The 12,559-nt window shown below is 37.5% G+C and overlaps 1 protein-coding gene across 3 annotated transcripts in view; it reads right to left on the reverse strand.

The window, feature by feature from the left end:
• The window catches only part of col4a4 (collagen, type IV, alpha 4), a 165,641-nt gene that overhangs the window by 17,503 nt on the left and 135,579 nt on the right, over nucleotides 1-12,559 (reverse strand). For all 3 annotated transcript variants that reach the window (XM_039759708.1, XM_039759717.1, XM_039759726.1), the window contains 6 exons: nucleotides 7,668-7,775; nucleotides 5,487-5,558; nucleotides 4,795-4,923; nucleotides 3,224-3,232; nucleotides 2,814-2,921; nucleotides 763-918 (listed from right to left, as the gene is read on the reverse strand). In XM_039759708.1, the coding sequence (XP_039615642.1) occupies nucleotides 763-918; nucleotides 2,814-2,921; nucleotides 3,224-3,232; nucleotides 4,795-4,923; nucleotides 5,487-5,558; nucleotides 7,668-7,775 (582 nt within the window). The remainder of the gene's footprint in view (nucleotides 1-762; nucleotides 919-2,813; nucleotides 2,922-3,223; nucleotides 3,233-4,794; nucleotides 4,924-5,486; nucleotides 5,559-7,667; nucleotides 7,776-12,559) is intronic.

Genomic DNA, 12,559 nt, shown 5'->3' on the forward strand with positions numbered 1-12,559 from the left:
AACCCTGGGCAGGGCGCCAGCCCACCGCAGCTGGTGACGACCTACATCCACCTAAACAAATTAGACTCAATGCCATAAATGAGAATACAACTCTCCCTCTTACTAACAGTGGCGCTGTTAAAAAGAAAATTCTGGTGGATCAACATAGATAATTGTGTCAGAGAAGTGGAGTTATCCTGAGAAGGCTGGCAGAGGATGTGTGTGTGTGTTGTGAGAGGGGAGCAGTATAATTTATGATACTTGCTCCTCTGCTTCAAACCACTGGCCTTGGTACAATCTCAAGAAGGATCCTGGCTTGGATTGGTTCACAGAGAGGAGGAATGGGAGTACAGATGGTGTTGCAGCATAAATGTGCTGTCATGGGATTTAGCCGAATAAAGATCATGGTACAAGCTATGGAAGATTGGTGCAGTGGCAATGGCATTTTAGTGAGGTAAAGGGAGGAGACAACCTACAGTAAACATCATGTGAGTAATGATAGTAATGCAACTGCAGGATTTGTTAGTCTTTTTCAAATATCACATCCGTACAACTACGATTCTTTGAAACTTGTAATGCATAAAGCTAAAAAAATCTTTCAACCTGTAAGTGTATGGCAAATGCTACTTGCAGGACATCATATGTGCATTTGAAACTCCATGGATTGGTCATAAAGAGTCCAGATTTATTTTGAACATGATCAGGTTTTGAGTAATACTTGAGGGTTGGTGATATACTGCATGTATTAATAGAGTAGAAGTATAGAAACTTGTTAAAAATTACCCTTCTGTCCTGGTGATCCAATATCTCCAGGAGTGCCAGGACATCCTGAAAAGCCTGTATTTCCACGAAGGCCTGGTAGTCCAATCATTCCATCATCTCCTGGATCTCCTTTTATTAAGATGACTGAGCCAGGATGACCTGGGTAGCCAGGAGGACCTAAAAATACAATATAACACTGAGATTTGTGCCAAAGTAACAGTGGTTAGTATTGCTGCTTCGCAGCCTTCAGAGTCCTGGGTTCAAATCATTGTTCTTTGCACTAAATGAGTTGAGTTTGTACATTCTTCTTGTGTCTGTATGAAAATTTCCCTAAGCATTCCAAAAATGCTCATTTCAATTGGCAACTCAACTCTGAACCCATGTCATCCTAAGCATGGTTATACATCAGTGTGCTCTAAAAGAGGTTGGTTTATGCCTTTCATCAGATGCAACCAGGAAAGCTCAGGCATCCATCACTACAATCTGATTGATCTCATTGGTGAGAACAGTTTTTGCCTATTGTGGTGTGAATCCTTTGTTGTGGTACACGCTTTTATTCAAGTGGCATTAAATCTCTTTAGTTTATGGTAAATCACATCCAATGATTCTTTGTGTATATGTCACAAGTCTGGACTTTGTATCTTGTGTGAATGTGATGATACTACCGATCTCTCTAGTAAAGAAGTAAACATTCTGAAGCTTATTCAAATGCATTCTGCTTTTCCTGAGATGCCTGTAAACTGGAGGTGCTCCAGTGCTGTGAATCAAGCACAGGTCACAACTGTGCCTCCATTGATTGAGATTCTATCTCTCTTACTCTGTCCTGCAGATCACAATGAGGTCTTTGTCTTAGTGACATTTAGTGTCTGTTTTTTGTCACTACACAACTTTGTCAGACCCTTGTCACCTCATCTCTATATTCAGTCTTGCCAATTTAGCGAATAAGTCCAATCCCTATTGTGTCCTCAGAAAATGTGATAATTTAGTCCTTAATAATGTCAAGTGTACAATAATTAGTAAAATCTGAGTGCAGTCTGGGGATAAAACAGAAGTTTTGAGGGGTGTAAAGAATGCGGAGATTTGGTTTTTGAGTATCTTTAGCACCTGTGACCTAGCTGTTGGAAAATCCTTTACATGGGCTGATATAAACCTTCTAGGATAGCTTGGAAGGAACACTTGTATTGACGGCAAAGGTTTAATCGATACAAGAGACCCTCACACAGGTGTCTGAACTTTTTGTCAATGGCAATGTGTATGGCCAGAGAAACAGTGATGGCTTTCTTTTATGAATTGCTTTCTCCAAGACCTACTGGATATTTCAAGGAAGATTAAGATTGGGATATTTACATGGTCAATCCAAAACGTGAAATTACTTCTACTAGTATCTTTGCATTGTGCATTTGCTAGTGTGTTAGGATTGTACTTGTATTTGGGACAGACGACGATGTTTTGTAGAGAAATAGTTTTCCCTTGGTATCCTATCATACCTGTCTCTCTTATGTGGGAGATGGCTGCAGAGCAGAATTTAGCTATTACAGAACTCTTTGTGACATTCTGGACCAGGCTATGACTTTCTCTTGGAATGAGATTTTTGGATGACAATGACTGATCATGAATTTACCCAGCTTATGGAGTTTTAAAAAGTTTTTGTTGTAACTTCTGCAGACTTAGATTGTGGTATGACTTACAGCAAAACATGTATCTTAATGCTAGACACTGATGATGTAAAAAACATTTTTTGTTTGAGAGTCACCTCAACTGCACATGTAAGTCTCATCTCACTGACTGATGTGTCCAACTGAGATTACCCACCATGTAGATCTGGTTATCATAGAGGATATGGCAACAAAAACATTCAACACAGAATAAATTTGTTCAGTGAAGAAGTGAATATGGTATTTTATCAGTTGCTTGAATTTAGATAAAGACGAAATCACATTTTAAATCATATTAATGGACCGACACAGATAATTGTATAATTTTAATATGTAAAAGTCCTTAAAATAAACCTACAATTGGACTACTAATCAGGATCTTTATAAATGAAACTTTAGAGTAAACAAAGTTCTCACCTTGCTGACCATCAACGCCTGAAAGCCCAGTGTCACCAGGAGGTCCATGGGGGGCTCCCTCACATGGTCCAGCTGCTGGACCTGGAGGACCAGGAGGACCCAAGGGACCTGTTGAAACATTTTATATTGTAAGCAAGGGGGTCATATTAATCAATTAAGTTATACATGTGAGCAATGTTTATGCACTGAACTAAAATATCTGAAATGTATTTATCTACTGTACAACCATACTTTGCATTAGATGCAATTAAACCTTTCAGACAAATTTAAAACACATTCCAAGAAATGAAGTCTTTTTTTTTTACCAATGATAGTAGTTTTCAAGTAACAGACTTACTGATCAAGCGTATAATATAATGTCCGTTTCAAATATTTAAAGCTGTTTGTTTTTTTAGTTTTTTATATCTCACCTTGACTTCCTGATCGTGTAACAAATCACAAGAAGAAGAATTCAAAATTGATGATGTGGACATGCCAGCCAAAAAGGAACAAAAAAAAGCAGACATTCATTAATTTAATTGTACTTTCCACTTACTTTTGAAACAAGCTATGTATAATAGTTGAACAGAATTCAATCCTATCTGTTATCATTTTTATTATCCATGTTAATAAAATCCCATACAGATTTATTTTTTATTATACATTCAACACAACCTGACAAAAACATAAATGTCCTTTTCTTCACTTTTGTTTTAGAATTAGCTTATGAGTTTAAAAAGATAATCGAATATTGTTAACATGGCATGACCAGAGAAGTATTAAGATATTACACAGTGCAATTGCCCAAATTTGCCAAATTATTTATAAATTTAACATACACAGACCATAATTACAGTGCCATGACAAAGTGTTTAGCCCTTCCTGATTTTCTCTAGTGTATGGGAGATACTTTAACTAACTTTAACTGACTTAACGTGAACGTCTAGTCATACTGGACAGAAGTGCAGTGTATTTTGGGAAAGCAGGATTTACAGTGTTTTACATACAGTAGTTAAAAGGTGAAGCAGGGCCTAAGGAGGTTTGTACAGTTAGTGTGTTTGTAGCTTCAAGCAGTTTTTAATTTAGTAACATTCTCTGTGTTGGGGCGAGGGGAGTGATTATTAGACTTTTTTCAAACAAGTTCAAAAGGTTTGCTGACACAAACACTTTCATGGAGCTTTTAGTTCAGTTGTGTAGCAATCTCAGCTCATTTTCAAAAAGAGATACCTATAAAGAGCCTTGAGATGTTCTAACAGCTGAAAATGGATACTCTCATGTAGCTTTGTCACTTGGCTGCTGGATACTTGGAAAGGAACTCTCTCTCTGGCAAGAAATGTTTTTCTTCTCATTATTCAATTAAGAATATAAACTGTGTAACTAAGTAACTCGACCATCTGGGAATTGTCATCTGGGACTGAATGAAGACTGCATGAACCCAGCCAGATTGTGTGGTTCTTTGTATTGCTTATACTTGCTGCTATTGGCTTTGATATAAATATACTGCATATCATTTTCAAGTGAAAGCTTAAATCAATGTATCTGTCTGATTACTATTAGAGAGCGGGAAAATTAAGATTGATCATTCCATGTCTAAATGTAGTCCTTTAAGGGCTCAAGGGCATACTTTTTTGAAGCTCTCTATTACTGGTAAACTGGGTTGTAGTAAAGAAGTGAAAGTAAAGACAGTTGTAGTCAGCAAGTTGCCTGCCATTAGAGGTCCATAGGGTTGAATATGTGGAGTACAGTGTGGATAGAAAGACAGGTAAGATGTAACGGTCGAACTAAGAATACTCAGCAATACTTATGAAAAACAACTGGTCACTGGACTGCACATAACAGTTGCATCCCCAATGGATTTTTACATATTTTAAAAAAGAGTAATAATATCATTAAAAATCTCGTGCCATTTGTAGGCATAAGTTAAAATACTCTGTGTATTCCATATACTAACTGCTTTAAATTTCTAGAATCAGGCCCAATGAAATGTGAATGTTAACAGTACCTGTGTAACCTTTAGGACCCTGTGACCCTTTAGGACCATTCTCATATATGCCAGGAGACCCCTGATCACCAGGATCACCTTTAACACCAGGCTGTCCACTGATCCCAGGTTCACCCTCATCACTTCTTCCTGAAAATACCAAATATATATATATATATACACAGTATATTAGACTAATAGGTTTTCCTCAGAGTGTACGGACATGTTTGACACAAGTGCAATACCAAAGTAAAAACTAATGTTCACAAGTACAATGATAGTCATAAAAACTAATAATTAATCAAATAAATAAATATATACAAAGGGAATTCCTCTTTTGAGAAAAGATGGTACAACTGTTAAACACTTCTTAGGTTGATGGAGAAGGTTCAAGACTTTAAAGTTTGACGGTAATTTAGCTATTAAACTTTCTCCAGTTCAAAATAACAATCTAACAAAAAGTGTCTCACCAGAAGCATGTAGTTGCTTGCTGAAATATTTTGCGATTAAACAATCAGTACACATTTGAGCCTTTATTATATTGTTGTAAGGAATGTATTAACTCTCTTCATACACCAGGTATCAACTCCAAACATCATATAAATATAACTTCTGTGGCATGTGTTTCTTTCTGAGCAAATGATGGAAACCATGGTGCCCATCCTAAAATAGCAGGTCTGTATTCCAAAACGGCCAAGCAGTATCTAATTTACCTGGAGATCCTTTTTGTCCTTTTTGTCCTTTTAGTCCATCAAGACCATGTAGACCAAGTGGTCCAGGTGGCCCTAGCGAAAAACAAAATCATTTGATCAACTTAGCGGGAACTATAATCTCTTGATTTTATATCAGAGCAAGCTGCCTTCCTCTTATCTTTATTGAGGCCATTTTATAATTACATGCAATAACACCTGCATTAAGTAGGTTTGAAAATGGATGGACAGACAACAACTTTGCTTTATAACTTGAAAAGTAATTAGGACCAAATATTGATATGTATGGACATTTGATAAAACACCCATAAGAACTTTTAGGTAATAATCACATGTTCAGATTTAGGCTCATTATATGCAGGCTTTTATAACTGAAACACAAGAACTGTTCTGACTTATGCAGAACATAATCATCCACACTTCACTTCCTCCATCTTGTACATACAAAGAAATAAACAGTAGTGAAGGCTAGGTAACAATAGCCACTGCATTTGAAAATTTGAACATTTTTTTACAAGATACTTATGATATGGACCTATTATTAAAATAATCTTTACTTATGATACTGTCTACTCTATGTTTTAATGAAAAATTAAATAGGAAAAATTTGTGGAAAAGCTTGAGCAGTAAAACATAAATTGCTTTTTTTGACCAACAAGCACATATGAAACTTTACTTTCCTTCCATCAAACGTAATTCACAAGTGAGTCTGTACACGGTATCTTAACCATGAAACAGAATATGCATTTCATTTTTTAGTTATTCACTCAGAGTCGGAACTAAAAAGGCTGTTCCTTGCTGACCCTGATTTGGTAACTTGTGCCTTAATGTTACAGTCCGCAAAGGAAGCTCAAAACAAGCCATTATTTACCGATCTACAGTGTACTGTACGTATATATCTGTGGCTGGCACACATACTGGCTGTACTTTGTCTTAACATAAAGTAAATCTTTTATTGTCTCATTAACATGCATATATGTTCCTTTGTTTCTTTTCTAAAATTTGATCAGAAGTTAAATATAGTCATATATGTTTACAGATAGCTCCACGTGAAAGAGATAATGTGGCAAGAATCCAATCTTATATCAGCTCCTGGTTTTCTATACATTTTATTCAGTTTAAGTAGATATACGAGTGCCATGAGCTGCAGTTACTCCGACACTGGGCTTATTCCCCCCTGAAGATTTTCTAAAACACATTGCACTGTTAAATCCTACAGTTACTTAATTTATTGCGGTGTCCTTACTATATAATTCATCTTTCACATGTGATTTTAAATTACATAAATTTACAGAAAAATATAGACACACTTAGTTACTGACTGTTTTATTACAAAATATGATTTTATGTTTCTTGAATTTTCACGTATCCTTGTTTTTATCTTTGAAATTACAACCATAATTCTTTCATACTTGAAGTTCCATGATGCCAGACCCACCCTGAGTTTAAATAATTATTTAAAGCTTATTTCATGGTCAAGAAACTGCCGAGATATGAACAGAGAAATGATAAAACCTCAGCAAAGAGATACTGCTATTGCTATGTTTCATTAAAGTTAAATGAAATCAACAAATAAAAAACAAGATAAGCAGCTAGTCAAAATATGCACATAGTGATAAATTAGGTAAGGAACCACAAGCAAGCTAATATACTAAAAAAAGAAAACAATGGGAGTTTTCTCTGCTATAATGTTATAGAAAGCAGCTTGTATAAAATCATGGTTAACTGTACAACAGCGTAGGACTACATTCTCGAGTTGCTTCAAATAGTTTAGGTCCACGAGAACCCAGAGCCTGTCTAAGCAGCACACATATTACGGTAACAGTCCATCAAAGAGCACAATCACACACACACACACCACGTCAGTTCAAAATATCCAGTTAAACTGACATGCATATAAAAAAAAAAAACACTGGGAAAACATGCAAAAACATCACAGATTTGTGCTAAGGCTTCTGACAGCCAGGGCTCAGTATTTAAACTGGGGAATGCTGAACCAATGAGGCTTTCTGTAATAACAGTGAAGTAAAACTACAGTATATAAGGTAACTAGAGCTCATTAACTGATTTTGTCACATTTTCATTTAATAGCCGTTTGAATTGGCGTCTCTATTATATATTTTCTCTGTATTTTACAGTCTTCTTCATATAACTTCTGTCATATTAATGTTCTAGTAAAGTTACCTCTAAGTCCTCCATCACCGTCAGGTCCTGGTACTCCAAGGGATCCTGGAACTCCTGGAGGCCCCTCCAATCCATTTTGGCCACATAGACCAATAACACCCATTTGACCTTTCAAGAAAAGAGTAAGTAGTAAATTTAATACTACTGATATAAATATTAGGCAAAATACATTATTGTTTTAAAGATTATTTTATTTGTTTTTACTGCATCCCATAAGATTATTTTTGACTTGGACCACAGGTGCATGCAGCAAACCCACATTAATTTAGATACTAATAATAAGTTACACACCATCAACAAGGTTAAATATTGACTTTACAATGGATGCAAACTTCTTCTCTAACACTTGCCCTATTTAAAGCATCCAGTACACTCATACATAAAACAACAGTATATCTAAGTAAAACTAACACCTGAAAAAGACAGATGGACCTCTGCTATCTATTGCAGACTCTTCCATGGCCCTCTGTCCCTATAAATGCCTTGTTAGTTTCCACCTTGAGAAATTAATTCTGCTTGCACTGCAGGGTGACTAAAAATAAATTGATCTAATTCAGATTTGCGGCGGTGGGTTGGTGCCCTGCCCGAGGTTTGTTTCCTGCCTTGTGCCCTGTGTTGGCTGGGATTGGCTCCAGTAGACCCCTGTGACCCTGTAGTTAGGATATAGCGGGTTGGATAATGGATGGATGGATGGATGGATTCAGATTTGTTAGTCATGTATTGTGTGGCAGAATGGTACACTGGTTTATGCTGTTGCCTAGTATCTCACAGACTCAGGTTCAACATACAGTATAGCCTGATGTATGTCTTTGTGAGGACTGCATATGTCCCAATGCTTACATCCACATACTTCAATAACCACATAAATCTGAGAAACAAGATGAGACAATGGAGTCCAGTGTTTAGCTTAGTGTTTAGCTAAGCTGTCCTAATGTCTCATCCAGATACTTCTTAAAGGTTGTCAAGGTTTCTGCTTCAACTATGTGTTTCTGTAGTTTGTTCCAGAATCTCACTTCTCTTTGTGTTAAGAAGTGCTTCCTGGTTCCAGTCTTAAATGCTCTTCCCCTTAACTTCCACTGTAGTCCTTTCCATTTAGTGGAACAAATTCAGTTGGATTTACTTTACTAATGCCTTTGAGGATTGTGATAACCTGGATTAGGTCCCCACGCAGTCTCCTCTACTTGAGACTAAACAGGTTTAATTTTCAGAGTCTATCAGAGTAGGACATGTCCTTAAGTCCTGGGATACATCTGGCATCTGCACAGCTTCAAGTGCTGCTATGTCTTTATTGTAGAGTGGTGGCTAGAACTGTACACAGTACTCCAGATGAAGTCTCACCAGTCTATTGTACAGTAATCCCTTGCTATATCGCGCTTCGACTTTCACGGCTTCACTCTATCGCGGATTTTATATGTATGCATAACTTAATATATAACACGGATTTTTCGCTGCTTTGCAGGTTCTGTGGACAATGTGTCTTTTTGTTTCCTGTACATGCTTCCTCAGTTGGTTTGCCCAGTTGATTTCATACAAGGGATGCTATTGGCGGATGACTGAGAAGCTAACCAATCAGAGCACGCAGTTAAGTTCTCCTGACTGAGAAGCTAACCAATCAGAGCACTCAGTTAAGTTCCTGTGTGCTGAATGCAGTGTTAACCAGGAAGTCTCGTCTCGCTCATTCAGCATCAACGTTTTTCGCTGAGTAAAGAGTTAACTTTTGTGCTCTTCTGTGTTTATCTTTGTGCATAGTCAAGCCCTTCATTATGGCTCCAAAACGATCTGCTCCTGCTACTGCTTCAGGGGCCGTGCCCAAGTGCCAACTGAAGATGTTAACGATTGGTGAAAAGGTAAACATTTTGGACATGCTGAAGGAAGGGAAAAGCTACACCGCTGTAGGACGCCATTACGGCATCAATGAGGCTTCGATTCTTTTTATTTAAAAAGTAGGAAAGGAATATAAGATCTACGGCCGCAGTGTTCCTAGGGTGCAAAACGAGTTGTAAGTGGATGTAATAAGGCAGTAGTCTGGATGGAATCTGCTTTAGGGATTTGAATTAAAGACTGCCAGAAGAAGAACAACGGCGGTGCTACACAATCGCCTGAAGTGGCTCCTTTAGAAGGGCTGCAACGCTCTCCTTTGTTGGGCAGTAAAACTCATTGTTGGTGAGTAACCATAATTAATTTTCTACTTACAGTACTTAGTACATGTACGTACGTTTAGTGTCACTGTACACGCATTTACTGTATACTATTTTTCTTGCATTGTACGTATTTATTGCTGGTGGCCTGTCTATCGTAATGGCTGTAACATATGTGATATCGGAGACACTTGATATCTTCAAAATAATATTTAGGTTTTACTGTATATAAACAGTGTGTTTATATACATAATTTCAATGAATCTCACCTAATATTTAAGAGAATACAAAGGGATTATGCCGTATAACTGTGTGGGGAATATTTATAAACAGTGTGGGAGAGTTTATAAGGGCTTAAAATGTATAAAAATAACCCTACAAACATATGGTTTCTACTTCGCGGATTTTCATCTATCGCTGTGGTTCTGGAACGCAACCCCGAGGTGGGATTACTGTATAGTCTAAGCATAATGACCCTTGTTTTATTTTCAACAGTTTTTATGATATAACCTAATACTGTATTTTAATTTGCCTTTGTAACTGCTTCTGCACACTGCTTACATTATGAAAACATCAACATAGACTCCTAAATCCTATTCAGAGTTTGCACAGGTCTTTTTGAATTCTTTTTGCTGCCTTCTCGATGTTTGCTATTATTCTAGTTTTAGTGTCCTTTGTATATTTAACAAGTTTACTAACTATATTAGAATCAATGTCATTAATATAAATCAGAAAAAATAATGGTCCAAGGACAGACCCCTGAAGGACTCCACTGATGACCTTACTGCACGTGGAGCATTCTCCTCTCAGTTGTACTCTTTGTCAGTTTACTAATTTGAGATTGAGTTTTGTAGGTTACCTCTGATGATTGCAACTCCTAGTTTGTACTTAATCGCTGGTGTTGGTCATATCAAAGGCTTTTGAAATTCTAAGTAAATAATGTTATATTGTATGTTTTTGTGGACTATTTCAGTTGCCTGTTCAAAAAAGCCTAAAAGACTGATTTGGCAGGATCGTCCCCTCAAAAGCCCATGCTGGCCGTTATTTAGAATGTTACTTTCATGCAGGTATTTTTCTAACTTATTTTTTATTTTGGTTTCCATAAATTTAAATGGTACAGAAGTAAGACTTAACTACTCTGTAATTACCAGAATCAATTTTGTTTCCCTCATACTGGAATTACATTACCAACTTTCCATTCCTCTGGAAATTCTCCTTTCCCAATTGACTACTCAAATATGCCTAACAAGGGTTTATAAATGTTGCCTTTCATTTCTTTCAGTACAACTGGTACAATCCCATCAGGTCCAGGGGTTTTATTAGTTTTCAGTATATCGATGACTTGAAACACATCTGAATCTTCTGTTTTAAAATCTAGCAACTCAGAGTTGGGACAATCCATTTGTTTCTTCCATTTCAAATACTTTAGTGGAATATTTTGGTTTGTTTGTTGTTTTCTTCTTATTCTCAAAGATTTCTCTATTTTTGTCCCTACGGTTTCTTAAATTCTCTTTTATCTCTTTACTGATGCAATACTCAAAAAGCTTCTTGCTGTTTGTTTTGGCTTTGCTAGCATTTTTTTGGTTTCTCTTTTGATCTTTCATTTTTTTTAATCTCTTATGTTCCTCTACGTCAGAATTATTTGGCTATTTTTTAATTTTCTTGTACAATGATCTTTTTAGTTTTACTTTTTCAATTATGCCTTTGTCAATACATTTTGAACAATTTTTTAGTCCTTTTGTTTTATTCATTGTACATCAATCATTTATAAGGGCAGAATGTTTACTTTCCCATCCATTGATTTTCTGAGACTTTTGGGTGGGGGATACTGAGGCATTCCCATTACCTCTGATAGATCTCTACAGTGTGCTCTGGGTCTGCCTGGAAGTCTCTTCCCGGATGAATATGCTTGAAACATCCCTACAGATGCCGAAGCCGCCTCAACTGGCTCCTTTCAATGGGGAGGAGCAGTGGCCGCTCTACTCTGAGCTCCTTCCAAATATCTGCACTTCTCACCCTATCTCTAAGGCTGACCACAGACACCCTTCAAAAGAAGCTAATTTCTGCTGCTTGTATATGTGATGTAGTCCTTTCGGTCACTACCCACCGCTCATGACCACAGGGTACAGTAAAAATGTAGATTTTCGCCTTTTGACTACATCACTGTGGATGCTGCTATGATTCACCCATCGATCACCTGTTCTCTTCTGTCACTCATGAACAAGATCTTGAGATACTTAAAATTGCTCTGCTTGAGGCATCACGGAGAGGGCACTCCGCCCTTTTCTGGCTGAGATCCATGACCTTGGACTTGGAGGTGCTGATCTGCATTATGGCCACTCCACACTTGCCTGCAAACCACCCCAGTTCATGTCTAAGGTCACAGCCTGATGAAGCCAGCAGGAGTACATCATCCACAAAAAGCAGAGATACAATTCTAATGCCAGAGAGCTGGACACTAGCCATTCCTTGGAACTGTAGACAAGGGGGAGCTCTGGTGGAGTCTCCTACCCACTAGCAATAAGTCTGACTTGTTCTACAGGGTTCTACAGGGACCAAATAGCCTGCAACAGCAAATCCAGTACCCAGGGCCGTTTAAGCACATGGGCATGCTGGGCAGTTGCCGGAGGCCCCATGCTAATCTATGTATGTTTTGACTTGCTGAGTAGTTGTGTAGATAGGGGCTCCAGTGCACTGCTGTGCCCGAGGGTCTATAATGCTGTTATATGCTGCCAGTACCCCATACTCCTGAAG

Source organism: Polypterus senegalus, chromosome 1 (genome assembly GCF_016835505.1).
Source record: "Polypterus senegalus isolate Bchr_013 chromosome 1, ASM1683550v1, whole genome shotgun sequence".
NCBI lineage: Eukaryota > Metazoa > Chordata > Cladistia > Polypteriformes > Polypteridae > Polypterus > Polypterus senegalus.